This window comes from Ochotona princeps, chromosome 19, assembly GCF_030435755.1.
Source record: "Ochotona princeps isolate mOchPri1 chromosome 19, mOchPri1.hap1, whole genome shotgun sequence".
Classification (NCBI taxonomy): domain Eukaryota; kingdom Metazoa; phylum Chordata; class Mammalia; order Lagomorpha; family Ochotonidae; genus Ochotona; species Ochotona princeps.
In genome coordinates, this window is record NC_080850.1 from 13,263,916 (window position 1) to 13,284,122 (window position 20,207).

A 20,207-nucleotide genomic window follows, 5' to 3' on the forward strand; every position below is an offset into this window, starting at 1 on the left:
CAAAGCCATCTGAAAACTGCACAGTAAATAACACATTCAAGTATCACACATCCTTCAGGAGTATTCTACGTAAATATATAACAAGACTATATATTTATTCTCATTACAGAAACAATCAGTTGGCACAAGCAGATACAGTACCTATAATATTCTACATCTCAAGTCTGGGAGTTGGCGGGAGATTCACAGGTTTGCATTTATTGTGGCCTTCTGTATCAATATATCGATTATATTCTTCTATATGCATTAGATGTTACATAAGAATGCAAAATTAAACCAACAGGAGGCTAGTATAGATATTTGGTCCTTACATTTAAAAAAGAAAATACAAGAAAACTAAGCATTACATGCCAGCAGTACATATTTATTATTCATGAAATGTCAAAGGACTTACATGGCCCAACAGGATTAGAATAATCACATGTATGAATTATTAGCAACATGGAGTGAAAAGGGAAGTTACACATTAAACACACACTCTCTCATGTGCTCACTGTACACTGCTACAAAAGCAGGAGGCCTCGAGTGGTAGTTCCAATATACATATTGAAATATCTCAAGCATAAAAACCGTACTTAACTTGCAAAAATAAAGTTTCTTTCTTCAAACATTTTGATCTGAGCTCAAGCAAAATAATAATAATAATAATAATGAACACCAATGATTTTCATACTATTTTACACACTTTAAACAATTATCAGAATAGGATCAACAGTTGCAGAAAACCTGAAAGTAGGTTACAGGAGTGAATGTATTTTACTGAAATAAAAAAAAAAAAAAAAAAAAAACCACACACACATACACACACACACACACAAGTCTACAGATGTTTCGCCCTGGCTCTCATAATTCACCACACTGAAGCTGATGGTTAAGCCAGAATAAAGCGGTCAAGAGGACCGGCATCCCTGCGGACACAGCAGCTCTGCCCTTCAGGTTCCTTAGATAACTTCACTAGTGCAAGAGCATCTTTTACCTGAAAGATCATTAAGAGTCACAATTAGAGTACTCATACAAAACTATTTCCTTTATTCTTTACAAAGTGCCACATACTATACTATTCATTAAAAAAACAAAAAATGTAACACCTAAACTAATGAAAAACTGTCTGTCTCCATCTCTTGTCAATGAGAAAAGGCCAAAGTGATTCTTTGATTCCAATTCGAAACGGTGTCCGCTGTCCAATGCCCAAGGTCTCCAATTTGGAGCAGTCAAGCTGAGCGTTTCTTGGACGTTGTGCTCCTAAGACGGGGCTGTCAGTAATCTTTAAAAGACAAAAACAAACAAAATCCAAAGTAAATGAAGGTTCTAAATTCTTGAGAATTGTATACTCTCCATTTCACTTTTCATGCAAGATATCTAATTTGAACTGTCACAGAAAAACATAAACAAGATGTCTACCACAATCAACACATACTTTCCTTCTATAAATTTCATCAATAATCATGGGCTTTCTGAGAGAGTAGAGAAGAAAAAAGAACAGTGCACATTTCCAAATACAAACAAAGTTCACTCTGATGTGCACCCAGAAATCAAGTTAAACACATCCAACACAACAAAACGTCCTCAGTGACACACACTGCCACGACGGAGCTGGACTCTGGAGATTCTAGCTGCCATGTACTCACAGGTCTTAAGTGGCTGCTGGGGAGGTTGAAGGCATCTGCAATCGCACACGCCATTTCATACTTAGTCATCTGCTCATTGCCAGACCAGTGAAAGGTTCCTTTGATTGATGGATCCTGAGAACAATGAAATAAAAACTCAAAATAGTTTCAACCTTTTGGGGAGCAGAATAGGAGGACTAGCAAAAGAAACAAATTTAAAAGCTCTAGGGGGCCCAGAGCGGTGGCCTAGCAGCTGAAGTCCTAGCCTTGGACGCGCCCAGATCCCATATGGGCGCCAGTTCTAATCATGACGGCTCCACTTCCCTTCCAGCACCCTGCTTGTGGACTGGCAAAGCAGTCGAGGATGGCCCAAGGCCTTGGGACTCTTTGCCCGCATGGGAAACCTGGAGGAGGTTCCTGGCTCCTGGCTTCGGACTGGCACAGCACCAGCCGTTGCACTCACTTGGGGAGTGAATCATCAGACAGAAGATCTTCCTGTCTGTCTCTCCTCCTCTCTGTATATCTGACTTTGTAATAAAAATAAATAATTCTTAAAAATAAATAAATAAAAGCTCTAGGAAGTAAAATGCAAACTTCCTTTTCTGGAATGCTTTCCACAAGATACTTAAATTTGTTAAAGTAGTTCCAAGTACACACACACACATACACACACACACACGCGCGAGTATTAGATGTTAGGAGGAGGCAAAGAGATTGAGAAAGAGTAAGAGAGCTTTCAAGCATTGCTTTATTTCCTAAACAGCCACAACTGGGTTTGGGTGAAGCCTAGCAGGGAGCCAGAACTCAATCCAGCCCTGCCCTGCAGAGGCAACAACCAACACTTGAGGCATCACCTAACCAGCAGGAAGCCAGGCCTGGGCCAGAACAAGGACATGACCCAGGTGTCTCAGACAGGGGAAACGTCCACCCTGCAGATGGCAAACTCTAGCAGTCAGTCTTAAGGATCTTCTAAAGTGAGTAAATCCAAATATCCTAATTTCACTTAATTTGTAAGAATCTTAGAGACAAACAGAATTTCTTATAGAAACGCAGGGCAATGTAAAGAAGGCTTTTAACTGTTTACTACAACTAAAACAAAAATGTTACCAATTGTTTAAAGTGAGCTAAGCATTATTAAATATTATCATAGTATATATTGGATATAAATTTTAAAAGGGGTTATACTATTACTGATACTCTAGATCAATCTCCTTCACTTCAGAATCAATTTTTTCAAATGTTTAATACAAACTCCTATTCAACTATCTAGAAGAAAAAAAATATTCTTCAAATCATTCCTAAAGCAGCTAAGACAGTTAATCCTTTGATGCCTCCTTGGCATCAATTTCTCAAAAGACATTAGGTGATTATTTTGTAACTCAAAAGAAAAAAATGTAAAATTTCTTTCACTTTGCAATGAAAAGAAATGATGGTGTCTACAGTAAGTCAGGAATAAATTTCCATGGAACAATATAGTATTTTTAAGTCTTCATAAATACAGCCTACAATTTTTGTTTGTTCTATGGGTTTTACAAAAGTAGTTACAACTTTCACTGACTGAGAACCCAAGTAGAGCTATGACATTTAAATTACGCTGTGGGGCAGGGGGAAACAGGCCGGACAGCAGGTCTTGCATCAAAGTGAAGTCAGGCCCCCTTCTTCTTCCAAAGACTCTTACCAGCATTCTCTTTTCTGCCAGCTGTCGGCATACAGTGGCTACATCTTTGACATGTGTAGGGAACCTCTGCTGCCAGTGGTCCATATTGGCTGACTTGTTGCTGAACTGTACTTTATCGAACATAACGGTCACGGCACTTTCTTCAAGCTTTTCAACCTCACCATATAAAATAGGAATCCTCAAAACAGCAGCTCCTAGAGATGAACAGAAGTAGATAATAAAGCTGACTGGTTCTTAAGGTTTGAAGAGACAAAATTTTAACACTATCTAAGGAGGCCCCTTGCACATCAATAAAAGTAACTGACACAGCTCGCCTTCAACACTGATTTAATAAATATGATGCTGTATATTTTTAAATGTCTTGTCATTCAGGTTGCACCTAATTTCTCTATTGTCAGAATAATTACAAAACAAAATATCTCATAGCAAATAAATACAAAGAATAAGCCTTGACCGAGTGCTCACTAAAAATACATGTAATATAGCAAATTTCTGGAGCAAGCAGGACAATTCCTACTAGACTGTATTATTTTGTATTACACTGTTATACTCAAATTTATGTCAAATTTCCAAGTTTGAAAACTGCACTAAATGTAGAGAACAATCTTTTGTTGGGGTCGACTTCTGCATACTGGACTAAGCCGACGCTGGTGAAGCCAGCATCCCACATGGCCAATGAGTCAAAGTCCCGGCTGCTTTATTTCTGATTCAGCTCCCTGCTAATGGCCTGGGAAAGCAAAAATGGATGTCCCAATGTTTACGCAGAATTCACACATGTGGAGTCTTGGAAGAAGCTCCTGGCTTCTGCCTGACCCAGCTCTAGCTATTACAGCCATTTGGGAGTGAACCAGTGAATGAAGATCTATCTCTGATTTTTCAAATAAGTAAAACAAATCTTAGAAAAAAAATCAATGACTTCAGTAAATTTTGGCAAAAATTAATCACTGGTAGAGCTGACTGTTCTCACTACTGTAACTGCTGATTTAAAAATTTTGAAGTCTTTAGATTTTATAGTGGTACCTGATGAGGATTACTACAGGTTTTAGGTAAACATTTTAACTGAAAGCCAATCTTTTCTTTGAATATTAAAATCAATTAGTAAACAAGCTGCTATGGTTTGTATAGGTTAGATTTAATTCCAGCTGTGAGAGATTCAGGGTGGAAACTGAACCTAACCATGGTGATAAGAGAGGGGGCCCTTGGGAGATAATCAAGATCACGACATCAGGGTGACCCACTCACTGAGCAGTGACAGCTCCTAAGAGACCACAGACACGCAACCAAGCTCCCTGCCTTGTGCTATGTGATATCAGGCACCAGCTCAGGGCTTTACTAACAGAAGGTGATATTCACTAGAAGCTGCCCCTGACCTCAGATCTCCAACTCTGAGCCAAAACAAACTTTTTTTAAAAAAGATTTATTTTATTTCTATTGCAAAGTCAGATATGCAGAGGAGAGACAGAGGAAGATCTTCTGTCTGTTGAGTGACCCTCCAAGTGGCCACAACGGCCAAAGCTGAGCTGATCTGAAGCCACGAGCCCAGAACCTCTACTGGGTCTCCCAGATGGGTGCAGGGTCCCAAGGCTGTCCTCGACTGCTTTCCCAGCCCACAAGCAGGGAGCTGGATGGGAAGTACGGCTGCTGGGATTAGAACCAGCACCCATATGGGATCCCAGCGTGTTCAAGGTTAGGACTTTAGCCGCTACGTTACGGCGCCAGGTCCAAAACAAACTTCTTTACGCAGTACTCAGTTACTTGTAAGATAAAACAGACTTCATACAGAATGTAAGTATTCCCATGGTTTGAATGCTTTGGCCTCTCCAACAATTCACTTTGAAACTTAATCCCCAATGCAATGCAACTATAAAGTACAGCCTTTTAGGATCATAAGGATTCTAACCTGATGAATTAGTGTCTTTATAAAAGGGCTTGATGGGGGTTCACCCATTTTTTGCTCTTCTGCTATGTAGGGATCCAGTATTCCTCCCGCTGGAGGATGCAGACTGCACCGACCAGATGCTAGAAACTTGACCTTGAACTTTCTAACTCTAAAACTGTAAAAAGTAAATTTCTATTCTTTACAAATGTGCTAATCGCCTTTATTCTGCTACACCAGCACAATGGCAGACTCAGATATGGATACAGTCAAGGGTAATTTAAGGATTAATTTATACCCCACAGAAAAGAAAAAAAAAATCAAGTAACAAGAATAAGGTGTCCAACAGTTTTTCAAGGACATGATACAGTCTGGGGCAGGAGTGGGGAACCCTCTTGCTTCCAACGGCCATGCCATACAAAACTATCAACTTAAAAATTACCTTCTTTGGCAGCAATGCTGCTAAGCAGGTGAAATTGCCACCTGTGGCACCAGCATTTACCAATCCTGCTAACGTGACTGGAAAAGCAGCAAAGGATGGCCCAACTACTTGGCCCACTGCAACAACGTGGTAGACCCAGAAGACGCCCCTGGCTTCCAGCTTCAGCCTGATCCATGCCAGGTACTGCACCCCTTTGGAGTGTGAAGTGACAGTTGGAAAACCTCTCAATCTGTCATTTAAGAGAACTCTAATTCTTTACAATTTTAAATTTCTTTTTTAAATTATTTTACACGTGTACCCTTCGCACACAAACACGTGAAGGGAAAAAAACATACATAGAATACCTCAATCTAACAGAAATGACGCTCTTCTGATCTTTCAATATATAAATTTGTCCTATATGATCTTTTCTCTACACACAAAGTTGTGTGTGTGTGTGTATAAAGACAGTGGAGAAAATCCAGAAGCTATCCTGAAGGGTTTTCTAAATTCTTATATTCCTTTTAATTATACCGTATTTTTTCTTTACTGATGTACATTCATTAATTTATTAAAAATGTATGAACTAAAAGCGGCTGAAGAAATTCTAACTTACCTAAATTATTCTCCAGTACAGCCTTTTCTCCTTCTAATTTTGTTTTGCCATAAAGATTCAGGGGAGCTGGCATATCTTCCTCTCTATAAGGTGGATTTGTTCCATCAAACACATAATCTGAGCTAATGTAGATGAGAAATGCTCCAACTGCAGCTACAAAAATAGAAAAAACAGGAGACAAATTTATTAAATTTTTACAAGGCATTACTATTCAATTGAATTTACAATGATTTGTGCTTTGTGAAACATAAAAGCAAATCTGACAAATGATCCATTAAACTTGAAGAAATAAGTGATCATTCGACATTTTATGAAGACTTAACAAAGTAATTATTACCTGCTTCCTTTGCTAAATTCCCAGAAGCATTCACATTAAGTTGCGAGGCAGCATCTGGCTCATTTTCTACAACATCTGGTCTTCTCTCTGCTGCACAATGCACTATGACATGAGGCTAGAAGTTAAACAAGGTATGTTTTAATAGAAAATAGAACATAGAATTACAACTCTTCTAGAGTACACAGAGAAAAGGCTCATTAAATCAATATTCCTTCAGCTACGAATAAATCAATATTATTTTAAACACCATTCCCCAATGTATTTACAACCTTAAAACACATACATGATACCTGAAAGGCAAAGAGCAATTAGTATTTCCTAGACAAAATAAGAGGGAAAAAACATGTCAACAACTATGTTTATAAAACAAAATAAACTTTGTTCCCTAATCTGGATGGGAGAAAAGCTACTCTTCACATAATTAACAAAATAAATAAACCTGTTTCAGGCGTAACACTTCATTTTCAAATTGAACTGATAAGTCTACATCTTACATGGTCATTTAAAGCAAATTAACAACCTATAAAAATAATCACTTCCCAACGAAACTGTATCACATAATACAATGTAATCAATGAAAAAATATATATATATAAAAAAAAGCAAAAAAAAAAAAAATCACTTCCCCGTTTGAGCATTTAGGATGCCACCTGTCACAGGTATTGCAGTAGAGTAAGGATTTCATAGTCTAGTAGGAAAGATATGAAAGGAGATGGTTTCAATATAAAGTGACAGACACCAAAACAGAATACAACAGGTCCTTCAAATGGAACATGCACTTCACTCCCACAGACTTCGGCAGCACATATACTAAAAGTGGAACAACAGGAACTAAAACTCTGGAAGGCCTCCGAAATGCAATGAGCAGACTGTTTCCTCATTCTTGATCACCATTTAGGGAAGCTGAAGTGTTGTTTTAAAACATGAATATGGTTACCCTGTGGTACTTCTTAAAATGTAGCATTTACTAGAACTGGTTACAGGTGTCTGGACTCGCAGTTAAGCCCCAAATCCACACTCCGTGTCCCAGCGCCAGGGTTTTATCTCTGCCTCCTCAATTCCAGCTTTGTGAGGCAGCAAGTGACAGCTCCAGTGGGTCTGTCCTTGCACGTACACGGAAACCTGGACTGTGTCTGGCTCCACATCTCCATCTGGCTCAACCTGAGATGTCCCTAGCAGTTGGGGAATGAACCAGCTGATGAAAGTTTTCTGTTCTGTTTCCTTTTCACGCTCTCAAACATACATTTTCTTTTAAATCTTTTCAAATCTTTAGGAGTGAGGCCTGAGAACAAGTTTCCCAAGTGTTTGTAGCTGTTCCCTGAGCTACACTTTAAGAAAGAATACGGGGCCTGGCACAAAGGCTCAAAAGGCCAATCCTCCACCTACAAGTGGTGGCATCCATATTGGCATCGGTTTGTGTCCCATCCAGCTCCCTGCTTATAGCCTGGGAAAGCAATTGGAGGATGGCTGCTCAAGTCCCTGGAACCCTGCACCCATGTGTGAGATGAGTAAAAATCTCCAGGACACAGACCAGCTCGGCTCTGGTTGTTGCAGTCATTTGAGGAATGAACCAGTGGATAGATCTTTCTTTCTATCTGTCCATCTCTCTGTAAATCTGCCTTTCAAATAAATACAAAAAAGTCAAAAAAAGTTCTCTAGATTTGATCAAAGAACAACAAACCTTAGCTTTTTTCTGTAACCTTCCTGTGGCCATGGACAACTCACTTAGAGCACTGGAAGACTGCTTTCTCAGTTCTAAATGAGAAATGATGATACAAAAAAAATTCTAAAAAAGAAATGATAATATATTCTTTATATTGTAGGCTTCATAGAACATACGCAAAACATTTGCGCAGCAAATAGCACTGAGGACTGGGTCGGGGGTGTGTTCATGAGAACCAGCATACAGCTGGCACAGGTTGGGGGGGAACCAGGCAGGACCAGTTCACATCACCTGCAGGCAAATCCGAACACCAGAACGGAGTGTGGCTCAGGCCAGGTTCAGTTGCAACAAATGCCAGTTCCCATGAGAGCCAGGACCAGGGGCTAGCTGGGTTGGACTAGGCTACAGCCCCAACCAGCATGAGATGGAACTGAGGGAAGGTCAGGCTCAGTGAGGCTAAAGTACCCACTGGCAAATGCCAAGTTGAGGTGGGCCATGCCAGATTGGGCTACACAAATGGGACCCAGTGGGGGTGAGGGCGAAGCCAGTAGAGGGGATGTGTAAGACTCCCCTGTTGGACCCTCACTCCTGGATAGTGTGAGTTGGGATGGGGCAGACCAGGCAGAGCAGGGCTACAACACCTGCTGGCCTCATGTGGGCTGGATGAGGGAAAAGCCAGGCTTGGCTGACTATTCCTACTGGTGCATGCATAAGCCAGAGTGCATGTGGGTTGTTTAGGCTTTGCCGCAGCATCAGCTGGCAAATGCTGGCACGGAGGGCTAATTCTATCAAGGTAACCTTCCAAACCATCTGGAGAATGCAGGATTCAGCAGTGAGAATGGGTCCAGTAGGGAAACAGTGTGCACCTCCTTCCCGGGTTGCCACTCTGACTGGTGAGCATGAGAACCAGGACTCGGACAGGAATGGCTACACAGTGGCAACTGACAGCACATATGTGGGCTGGATAGTGGGGCTGGGTGGGTTCAACTAGCCTTCAATGCCCATTGACATGTATGACAGCTGAACGGGACGTGGCACAGACAGAACCAATCTGCTGCACATATTGGCAAGCACAGGAACCTGGGCAGGAGTTGGGCTTGGTGGGGCTTATTGCGGGTCATTCTGACTAGCCTGCAGATCCCACTGGTTAGTGTAAGGGCCGAGTGTGTGGTGGGCAGGATTGAGCTCGACTGCAACCCTCATTGGTTTGCACAGAAGACAGGGCTGGAGACAACTGACCCAGCAATTACAACTCTGTGAATGTAGGCTGATTTGGGTGACAGACTGTGCCAGACCCTGTACTGGGATGCACATACAAGAATCAGGTCTAGGATCACATCATATGAAGTTTCTTTGGGGGATCCCCCAAACTAAACTGCTGGACTCAGAACCCCAACCATGGAGAGAATTGCAGGTTCCATGTTCTGACAGTGGAGTGCATGTGTCAGAGCTGGGCGTCCTCAGTGGCTTAGACGGAGCAGTGGACAGCATATCCAGGTGCACATGGAGGATATGGCAGTACCCTGGAGCCTGCAGAGGACACCTGGTACCACAACAGAGGACAGAGGATAAAAGAAATTGATCAGCTACCCCAGCCAAGTGTTGGCAGTGAATATCTGGGCAAAAGGAGACTCCAGCGTGGACTATGTCAACCAGTGGGTGGCTGTCCTCCCTCCCAGGGTGCAGAGCCGTTTGGGAGGCTGGATGTGGCTTCTCTGCTTGCCACCCTCACTCCCCCCAGATATGGAAGAAGAAAGAAAAAAAAGATAGAGAATGTGGAAATGGTGATCTCACCCACCTTCCTGTAGCCTTGACCTTTATCACCCTAATCAACTATCACCAAAAATACATTAAAAAAAAAAAAAAAAAGAAAATAGTACTGAGAAGGCACTGCAGCAACATTTGTATAATTCATATTTTTATCTTTATCAACATATAACTCAATCTAACTACATGCACCTTGCCATACTAACAGAAAGCATACTACATATTGTTACTGTTCAACAGTTAAAGTTTTCAAGTACATGAAATTAAGATATGTTCTGCTCCAATGAAGCAATTCTTAAAAACAGTTCATATATAACAAAAGGAACAGACTAAATTGTACCTGGAATTCATGAACGATGTGATGAACTGCATCAGAATCCAACAGATTAACTTGTTCAAATTTTGGTCTTGCTCTTCGAAAACCACAGCCAACGGCATGCCAGTTATTCTGCTGAAATTCTTTGTGTACAGCTCTGCCGAGAAGCCCAGTGGCACCAGTGACCAGAACACGCCTACTGGGAATATTAACTTCCTCCTAAAAGGTAGGGCAAAGAAGAATCGTTTACTTTGAAAATCAAGCTTTCACCATTGTTCGGTGAATTTGTCAAATGTAAGCAGTTTGATGCATATTTAATATCTAAAGGCCAGTTCTAAAAATTTAACTGTATCAGCAAATACATTAAGTTTTACTAACCTTAGTGCCCTCCCCCCAAAAAAACTTAGAATGACACTCCAAGATCTGCATAGCTAGAATTGCATTTCCTGCGTGGATAATGGAAAACATTGTTTCTTATGACTGATGTCAACCAAACAATACCAATTCTGCTATTCAGATTAACTATGTACAACTAGGGCTTCCATGTTGGTTCACTGGCCAATCCTCCTCCAAGTGCCAGCATCCTATATTGGCGCCAGTTCATGTCCCAGCTGCTCCACTTCCCTTCCAGCTCCCACTTGTGGCCTGGGAAAGCCGCAGAGGATGGTCCAAAGCACTGGGACCCAGCACCTGCAAGAGAGAACCTGAAAGAAGCTCCTAACTATGGACTGGGTAAGCTCCGGCACCTCAGCCATTTGCGGAGTGAGCCAGCAGACAGAAGATCTCTCTCTCTCCTTCTCTCTGTAAAATCTGCCTTCCCAATAAAAATAAATAAATCTTTAAAAAAAAAAGCACAACTCCAGTTTTAACTTCACTTACTCTATGGTTTAAGTATTCTAGTTATATTTCTAATATCTTTTCTTGACATTTGTAGTCTTTAGCTTTTAATCCTATATTTTCTTTGAAATATCAATTTATCTTGTATTTACAGATCTGAGTAAGGGAATCAGTCAACATTTCAAAGGAATTTAGGTAAGCAAAAATGATTCTGGTTCTAACCACATTAACATGTTTTCTAAATTTAACCAAAGTGATAAACTTTCCTGTGTAACTCTAATTCACCTACGTGTAATATTTAAAGCAGTGCTGAGAAGCAGACAGTAAAAAACACAAAGTATTTTAAAATGATCTGTATGACTACTAAAAAGAAAAAATTTACATACAGAAACTAAGAATCCACCATTATTTAGGAAAGGGTTTAAATTGTGTAATATCTCCTTTTCTAGAAATGATAGTACCTTTCTCCCTTAAAAAGAAATGCTAAGTTTAAGTATTTGAAATTCACCAAGTGGGCCCGGTGCGATAGCATAGTGGTTAAAGTCCTCGCCTTGCACGTGCTGGGATCCCATATGGTCGCCAGTTATAATCCTGGCAGCTCCACTTCCCATCCAGCTCCCTGCTTGTAGCCTGGGACAGCAGTTGAGGACGGCCCAAAGCTTTGGGACCCTGCACCCGTGTGGGAGATCGGAAGAGCTCCTGGATCCTGGGTTCGGATTGGCTCAGCTACAGCTGTTGCAGCTCACTTGGGGAGTGAACCATCAGACAGAAGAAGATCTTCCTCTCTGTCTCTCTTCCTTTCTGTATATCCGTCTTTCCAATAAAAATAAATAAATCTTAAAAAAAAATTCACCAAGTGTTAAACAGTGAATTACAATCCATGTACATCATTGGCTCTGTAAAGTAAGTCTTTCTCTCATTTTATTATTGGTAATGATGTCTGTCACCACTACATCTTATAAAAAGAGTCAATGGAAAATGCATATTGTGAAAAATTATGCCTGGTTTTCAAACTTTTTTTCACCAAGATAAACTTATGCTTAACCTTTTTTTTTTTTTAATTAAAAAAAAAACAGTAGGCTAACTATTGGCCTACCTCCAACACTGAAGTTTTTGTTTTGCTTTCTGAGTTATACAGAGAAAACAACAGAGACCTACCATAAATTGATTCACTACTCAAACTGGCCCCAAGGGCCAAGTGAAAGCCAGGAGCCCCAGAACCCCCCATCTCTGCCTCCCACATGGGTAGCAGAGGCTCGAGTATCCTGGCCATCTCCCGCTGCTTTCCCAGGCACGTGGCAGGGAGCCGGGTCAGAGGTGGAGCAGCCCAGCTGAGACTGGTGCCCAGATGGTATGCCGGCATCTCAGCTGGTGGCTTAACCCACTGTACCACACTGGTCCCCAATATTACGTTTCCAGAAGATAAAGGTTCTGCTGGGAATACAAATACATTTCAGTTAAAATCGCTGGAGTTGTTGGTTGATAATCTATTTCTATATCCTTACACCCTGAGGTAACATGCAATATTCCAAGAATAGAATGTTCAACAGTCAGATGAGACAGTGCTTGTGATGTGTTTATTAAAGGAGCAGGGAGCTAAAGTGCAAGCATTTACTGAAAAGGAAATGATACTGCACAAGCTTGTCTTCGAAAACTACCAAGTGTTACATAAACACACATCTGTACTTTTCATGGTAAGAATAGCCTTGTTAAGGCTGTTCCACTCTGTTATTTTTAAAGTGAGGAATCTGAAGTCTAGATGTTAAAGATTTTGTCCAGAATAAAAGTGCAGAAGTGAGAAGCCAAAACAAGATATTCAGTTTTCTTGCTTCTGGGGTAAGGTCAAACACAATAAAGTTTATTTCAATCCTCTGATCTTAAATTTGGCTTCTTGAAATACTAAAATTTTAACTGCTCCACCACTACAGTGAACTGAGAAACAACACCCCTTTCAATCTAGTAGCTTGTTGGTAAACGTTGTATGCGGACAAGATGATTAATGCTCTTCCATATTTCAACTTTTGCTATTCTAACATATTCCATACTATCCTTACAATAAAGGGGCTGGATACGATGAGGAAACAGTTTCACCTTTGTGAGTTAGCTAACTTTTCCTCAGGCCACCTGTTGCCATCTAACTAAAAATAAGCAAAAACTTCTTTTTTTTCATTTTTCATTTTGACTTTAAGTTCACTGTGCCTGTGAGATATACATTATTCTATAATTAAGAGATGCCAAACAAAAATAAAAAACGTTTCCTCTTACTTTTCAGTTTCGATTTGACCGGAATTCTACCCAAAGCATTTTAAAGTACACTGTTTTGTTGAATTCTACATATTCTCTAGCAAGGAAACAATTCCCCTAAAAATTACTTTGGTCAATCATTCCAAAACTTAGTTTGGTCGTTCAAAACACAGGGGATACGCAAGCATTTCAACAGACTCGGAACAAAAGCCTGCCTAGGTCACACAAGGTATAATAAAGGATTAAAAATGTTTGCCTGAACATTCTTTTCTATTACATTACACACATCCAACAAGTTTAAGGTATTTTAACCATACCTACCCCTTTTTGTGGAAACTCTTAGATACACGGAATTCACCCACTTCAGGCAATCAGATTTGCCTGTACCAAAATTTTCTTTAAAAATGCTGCATGGGGTCCTGCGGCGTGGCCTAGAGGCTAATGTCCTCGCCTTGAACGCCCTGGTATCCCATATGGGAGCCAGTTCTAATCCCGGCAGCTCCACTTCCCATCCAGCTTCCTGCTTGTGGCCTGGGAAAGTAGCTGAGGATGGCCCAGAGCTTTGGCACCCTGCACCCACGTGCGAGACCCAGAAGAGGTTCCTGGTTCCCGGCTTTGGATCCACGCAGCACCAGCCGTTGCGGTCACTTGGGGAGTGAATCATCGGACGGAAGATCTTCCTCTCTGTCTCTCCTCCTCTCTGTATATCTGACTTTGTAATAAAATAAATAAATCTTTAAAAAAAATATGCTGTATGTATAAGTGAACGGTTCTTACCGTGCTAGGTATCACAGTGTACTCCTAAAGGCAATGGTGGGAAACGCTGTCTAAACGACCCAACAGCCTTCTGGGACAGTGATTTACACTTTAGCTGATTAATTCATAGCAAAAATGTTCTAGCAGGGTCAGTGTTGCTAGCAGGTGAAAAAAGCTGCAACAGGTGATGGCGGCATCCCATATGGACACTGCTTTCGATCTCATATCCTCCACTTTCAATCTAACTCCCTGTTAATGCCCTGGCAAAGCAGTGGAAGGCTGTACAAGTGTTTGGGCACCTGTCACCCATGGGAGAAGCCCAGATGAAGCTCCCGACTCTGGTCTGACCCAGCATGAACCGTCGCCATCATGGGCAACAAGCCCCAAGGACCGAAGACAGTTGTCTCTCTCCCGCACTGACTTCCAAATTAATCAGTTAATTACCTATCTGAACTACAATCAAAGTTTTAAAAATGTCCTAGAAGAGTGAAATATCACCCTCACTTGGAAAGGGATATTGTTTAACCTTAGTAGTATATTTTCAGGATTTTTTTTTAAAGGCTTACTTATTTTTATTGTTAAGGCAGATTTACAGAGAGGAGAAACAGAAAGATCTTTCATCCGCTGGTTCACTCCCCAAGTGGCTGCAACCACTGCAGCTGAGCTGATCGGAAGCCAGAAGCCAAGAGCTTCTTTCGGGTCTCCCACGCTGGTGCAGGCTCCCAAGGCTTTGGACCTTTGTCTGCTTTCCCAGGCCACAAGCAGGGAGCTGGATGGGAAGAGGAGCAGCCAGGGCACCGATGGACACCCACATAGGATCACAGGGCTTGTAAGATGAGGATTTAGCCACTGAACCATCGCGCCGGGCCCTCAGCTCTTTTTACAGCTAACAGTTTCACACTTCACTCATGGGTCGCTGCAAGGCTGCTTACCCACAGTGATAGACCCGGACTTTAACCAACCTTCAGACTCCTTAACTACCTCGGCAGGTCTGGTCTAACTGCTGTCACCCTACTGTAACGCACCACCGCAGGATGCTCCTCCCGCCCCCAGCAGTAATCCTAAAAGAGTTCTCATTCTCCACAGTGAGTTAAACACGAGTTTTCATTTCACAGGTTTTTAGTAAAATGTGCCCGGATCTCAGTTCTTTGATTTTTAACAAAAGAAAACATTAAACGCCACTGTCACATTACTGAAATCCTGTACAAGTAGATTACGCGCTCTCTGCTATCTCTCACACACACACACGAAGCAACAAGCACGCGTTTACATCAACAGCATCAACTGGAACTGCGTGCGGCACTCATTTACCCTCCAAGCCCCAAGACGATTTAAACACACTCAATCCACTAACTTTCTGAAGGTATGAAAAACATGCGTTCTGAAAATCAACCCTCTCCAGTCCACAAGACGCGCAGAGGTGGACCCCGACCAGGGCTGGTCCAGCCTGGACGTCCACCCCACAGCCCAGCAGGGTCTCCCCCGACCCCCGGCTCTGAAGCCCCGCACGCTCAGACACGGGGTTCCTTCCGCTCCCACCGCTCGGCCGCGCGCAGTGGTGTGCCAACCCGAGCTCGGCCGCCGAGCATCCCCGGGTACCGTCCTCCCCAAGGAGCTGCCTTCCTCCCGCCACAATGACAACAAAACAAGACACCCTCTCTGTTCGAGAAACAGCGGACAGACCCGCCCAGGTAAACACTCCCGGCGGGGAGCTCGCACCGCCGCGCCGGCTCCCTCACCTCCACCAGCCGGCAGCTCCCGGGCACGAAGTGAATGGAGAGCTCCTTCTGCCGCCCCACCATGCCCGCCGTCTTGAGATCGCCGCCCGAGCGGCCGCCGCCTCCCCGACAGCCCCGCGCCGCCGCCCGCCTCCGCTAGGCCCCAACCGACGCCCGCGCGCCACTTCCGGCTTCCTCCGCCACCGCCGCGCCCGCGGATTGGCCGTGCTCGGAAGGCGTCACCGAAAGGGGGCGGGCGCACGCGGGACGCGCCCCAGCCCACGCGCCGAATCTTAAAGTGATAACACGGAATAAAGACGCTGACCTAAAGCGTGGCTCCCCAGCGTGCCCTTGCTTGTACTTCTTAGAGTTTTACTTTTTTAGTCTTTATGCAGAGCCTAAGAAGTCAACAGAGGGTGAAACCCAAGAGCTTTAAGGATTAGAGTTTTAAGCTTTTGAAAGAGATCGGACATAAGTTGTTGTCTCAGGAACTTATTTGCGCTTCTGTAATGTCTTAAAAAAAAAAACACGTGTGAAACTTCAAAAATGTGACACTACTTTTAATTAATTTAAAAAGGTGTTAGGGGAGTGGACGATGAACGATCTGTGCACCTCTTCGGTGTCTTCTGGAGTTTACTCTTGATTGATTAGAAGGGGAACGGGCAGAGCCAGGGACACCCCACCGGTTTATGGGGGATTTCACTGCAGCCCCAGTTCTTCCACTGCCCGGGCCAGCTTCTCAAATTAAAGGAAATCCCATTGAAAGTCGGGATCTACAGGACTCAAGGGATTGGGCCGGAAGTACCCGGGATGCCTGATCCCGACGAGACTCAGCAGGCTCAGGGTTCCCCACCCCAAGGGCTGCCTTGCTATGCTGTAGATCCCAGGATAACGAAACGGCGCCCACCAAAGGATCACCACTGGACTTTTGCTAAGCAGGCCTCGGGTTCCTGATCCCCGCATCATAAACCAAAAATGGTGTCAACTTTTTTCAAAAAATGTTACTACGTCAGAGCTTGACTTTTCCTTGTCCCCATCCCATCCAGGGAGAATTCAGTTCCTTCTTCGCGTAAATTCCTAAGTTTCTTCGGAACTGGACTGGAGACAGCCTGAGGCACCCGCTTTTTAATTTTATTTCAAATCAAGTCTTTGATGATCATAAATTTAGCATTATATTCAGCAGACAAGAAAGGGCATGCGGAAATGAGGGCTGACGGAATAGACCCAAATTCTTAATCATCCTTTAAAAACTCTGTTTTTAGTTGTTTTTAGAAAAAAAAACAATGGTACTCCCCGCGAAGAGGATTTAGAGACAAGCACAATTATCATTTTGATTCTCAGACAGCCTTGCCTTGAATGAGGTTAAAAACCCACTTAGAGGCTTGCCATGTAGATGGGGTTTGGTTCTAGTGGCGTATGTTTGGGTATGGTTTTTAATTATTTTCTTTAACAAGGAAAGGGTTCCTGGGAATCAAAGCTCACCTGTGCACAGACAGTATCCATCTTACTGTGGTGGCTAAGTGTAAAGAGCTCACCCGGGAATTGAAAGTAACCTGAGCAGGTGTAATTTAAACAAAGAGGGCTGGAGTCCCACTGCATCTGGAATCCTCACTTCTAGAGAACCTTCCAGTCTCTCATTGCATTTCATTTGGTAAATGGAGCTGTTGTTCTCGCCGGCATTCACGGAGACTTACCTGAGCTATGCCCCCGGGTGCCCCGGGTCAAAACTACGGTTGGTTTGTTCTTTTGTGTCCTAACGTTTTCTTTCTTTACACACCCGCTCTGCTTGTACCAGGCATTCGCGGAAAGGCTTTTTAAAGTTAATTCTCACTGCGGACGTCTTCGTTTTCTGAATTGCTCGCACTTACCTGTTCCATGGCCTCCGGCACTTCGGGCATTGTTCCAGAATTATTTCGGGGAAAACAGGTCGGCGGCGGGTCTGCGCCTAGCTCTTTGTCTGCTCAGCCTGCAGAGAGCGCAGGCACGCCAGAACGCGAGGCGCAGCTTCACTTGGCCTTTCAAATTAGCATTTTGATTCCAATTCCGGAATCTCATCGAGTTTTCCACAGCGCAGTAAACTGGCAGCTGATTCCCCCGCTGTAGTCTCGAAAACACCCAATGAGAACTTTCGTGTTTAATTGCCAGCCAAGCCAGGCTGCACGAAAACTACTCGGTAGAACCAATTGTTTAAAAAGAAACAAAATCCCAACTACTTCCTGGGAAGACTTGCTGCACTTTGCTTAGGCAGAACTTAAAGCAAAAGCCTACAGTTGGAAAGGACAGAACCATGCGATTGATTGGTGTTCCAAAATGCCTTCGTTTTATTCAGTTACACCTTTTCGCAACAGAGCATCTTCAGTAAAATTCCCCAATACAAGTTATCCCAACCCACCCGGATCTTAAAATTAACTCTATCAAAGGACAGTAAAAGGTACCGGTGGTAAAACTACACAGCAATTAAAAGGCAGCAAATTATTTCCACTAACATTGGGCTGATTTCTGATTGTGAATATGATGTAAATAGTTCTAAGTTTGGCCAAGCATTTGTGGCCAAATGGGCCAAACTGGAAACCATAATGCTAAGGGAAATGAGCCAATCCCAAAAGGTTAAATACCACATGTTTGCCTTAATTTAAGATGATATGATGTTATGTATAACATGTTATGTTTTGAATGTTATATGTTGTGTATAAACTAAAATTGAAGTATAGGTGAGGTGGTCACAGAAGGTGGCTGGGAACCCACATTTACTTTTAACATATTGGTTACTCATTACTATGTCAATTAATTCCATAATGATGTAAATTTTTGCTGATGGTATGTTGGAGCTTTCAATTGACTGGGATGATACTCTGCTGGCTCTGTCATCAGACCAGAGAGGGTATACCTAAGAAACCGTTGAACTTGACGGGACAATAAGATGCTGGACTCTATGTTTGGTATACGCTTGCAATGGGGAAATCTCAACTGAACTTGAGCTGTGGTTATGCAATAAGGTGGAGGAATCCACCATGGTGGGAGGGTTTGGGGAGGGGTGGGGAGAACCCAAGTATCTATGTAACTGTGTCACATAATACAATGTAATTACTGAAGTTAAATAATAAATAATTAAAAAAAAAAAAAAAAAAAAAAGAATTTCCAGATCATGGGCCTGGCGTGGTGGCCTAGCAGCTAAAGTCCTTGCCTTGCATGCACCATGATCCCATATGGGCGCCAGTTCTAATCCCAGCAGTTCAACTTCCCACCCAGCTCCCTGCTTGTGGCCTGGGGAAGCAGTCCAAGATGGCCCAAAGCCTTGGGAGCCTGTACCCGCCTGGGAGACCCAGAAGAGGCTCTGGGCTCCTGGCTCCTGGCCTCAGATTGTCTCAGCTCCAGGCATCGCGGCCACTTGGGGAGTGAATCATTGGACAGAAGATCTTTCTCTCTGTCTCTCCTCCTCTCTGTAATCTGACTTTGCAATAAAAATAAATAATTCTTTAGACAAAAAGGAATTTCCAGGTCATAATTTCCAAACCTATGGAACTAAAGAACCAAATAAGCTTATTTTCAAAATAACTTTGAGAGTGATGAAGATTTAAGGTTTGAACAAGTGTTCTAGACTGTGGTCTTGTACTCATTTAAGAATAACAAAAATTGCCTTTGACCAGAATGTTAAACTTTAAAAAGCATATTTTTATTTATTTTTTATTTTTTAAAGATTATTTTTTATTGAAAAGTCAGATTTACACAGCGAAGGAGATACAGACAGAAAAATCTTCCACTGGCTGATTTGCTCCCCAAATAGATGCAATGGTCAGAACAGAGCTGATCCGAAGCCCAGAACCTCTACTGGGTCTCCCATGCAGGTGCAGGGTCCCAAGGCTTTGGGCCATCCTCGACTGCTTTCCCAGGCCACAAGCAGGGAGCTGGATGGGAAGTGGAACAGCTGAGACATGAACCGGCACCCATATGGGATCCCAGTGCTTGCAAGAAGAAAATATAGCTGCTAAGCCATAGTGCCAGGCTCTGTCTTTTTTAATTTTTAAAAATGGCGTAAGTTTATTTTTGATAATTTTTACATATTTGATTTTAGGATGTGAAGGGCCAAGGACTAGAGGACAGTGGGTGAGACCATTGTTTGGACATTCTCTTTTTTCCTTCCTGTATCTGGGGGAGGGGAGATATAAGGGGAGAAGCCAAACCAGCCTAACAACCATCCCAACGTCCCCGATGTGGTGTAAGCTGCTAGGGTCCTCTCAAGTGGGTTTCGACAGTTCAACAGTTCTGAATTGCTGCCGATCTTGCCACTACAATCACGATGAAATCTCTCCAGACTCCACTGGCCGACGTATTCTGCCTTAGAGTCTCCATTTGCCCAGGTATTCACTGCCA

The 20,207-nt window shown here is 42.8% G+C and overlaps 1 protein-coding gene across 2 annotated transcripts; it reads right to left on the bottom strand.

Moving 5' to 3' along the window:
* Positions 1–1,009: 1,009 nt before the first annotated feature.
* On the bottom strand, positions 1,010–17,998 carry MAT2B (methionine adenosyltransferase 2 non-catalytic beta subunit). Of its 2 annotated transcripts, none has more exons than XM_058677550.1 (7): positions 17,705–17,998; positions 10,306–10,500; positions 6,536–6,650; positions 6,199–6,351; positions 3,286–3,479; positions 1,629–1,742; positions 1,010–1,264 (listed from the first exon to the last, which is right to left on the bottom strand). In XM_058677550.1, exons 1-7 carry the CDS (start codon positions 17,732–17,734, stop codon positions 1,094–1,096), a joined length of 972 nt encoding a protein of 323 aa, XP_058533533.1. In that variant the 5' UTR covers positions 17,735–17,998; the 3' UTR covers positions 1,010–1,093. The 2 variants fall into 2 exon arrangements, with proteins under 2 accessions (XP_058533533.1, XP_058533532.1); XM_058677549.1 differs by lacking the exon at positions 17,705–17,998 and adding an exon at positions 15,858–16,025.
* Between the last annotated feature and the right edge of the window lie 2,209 nt (positions 17,999–20,207).

Coding starts and splice junctions, on each gene's coding strand:
- MAT2B (XM_058677549.1), bottom strand. CDS start 15,920: ATGGTGGGGCGGCAGAAGGAGCTCTCCATTCACTTCGTGCCCGGGAGC. Junction 1,743..3,285: donor TGGCAGAAAAGAGAATGCTG/GTAAGAGTCTTT, acceptor CATTGTTCTCAG/GATCCATCAATCAAAGGAAC. Junction 1,265..1,628: donor CCAGCAGCCACTTAAGACCT/GTGAGTACATGG, acceptor TGTCTTTTAAAG/ATTACTGACAGCCCCGTCTT.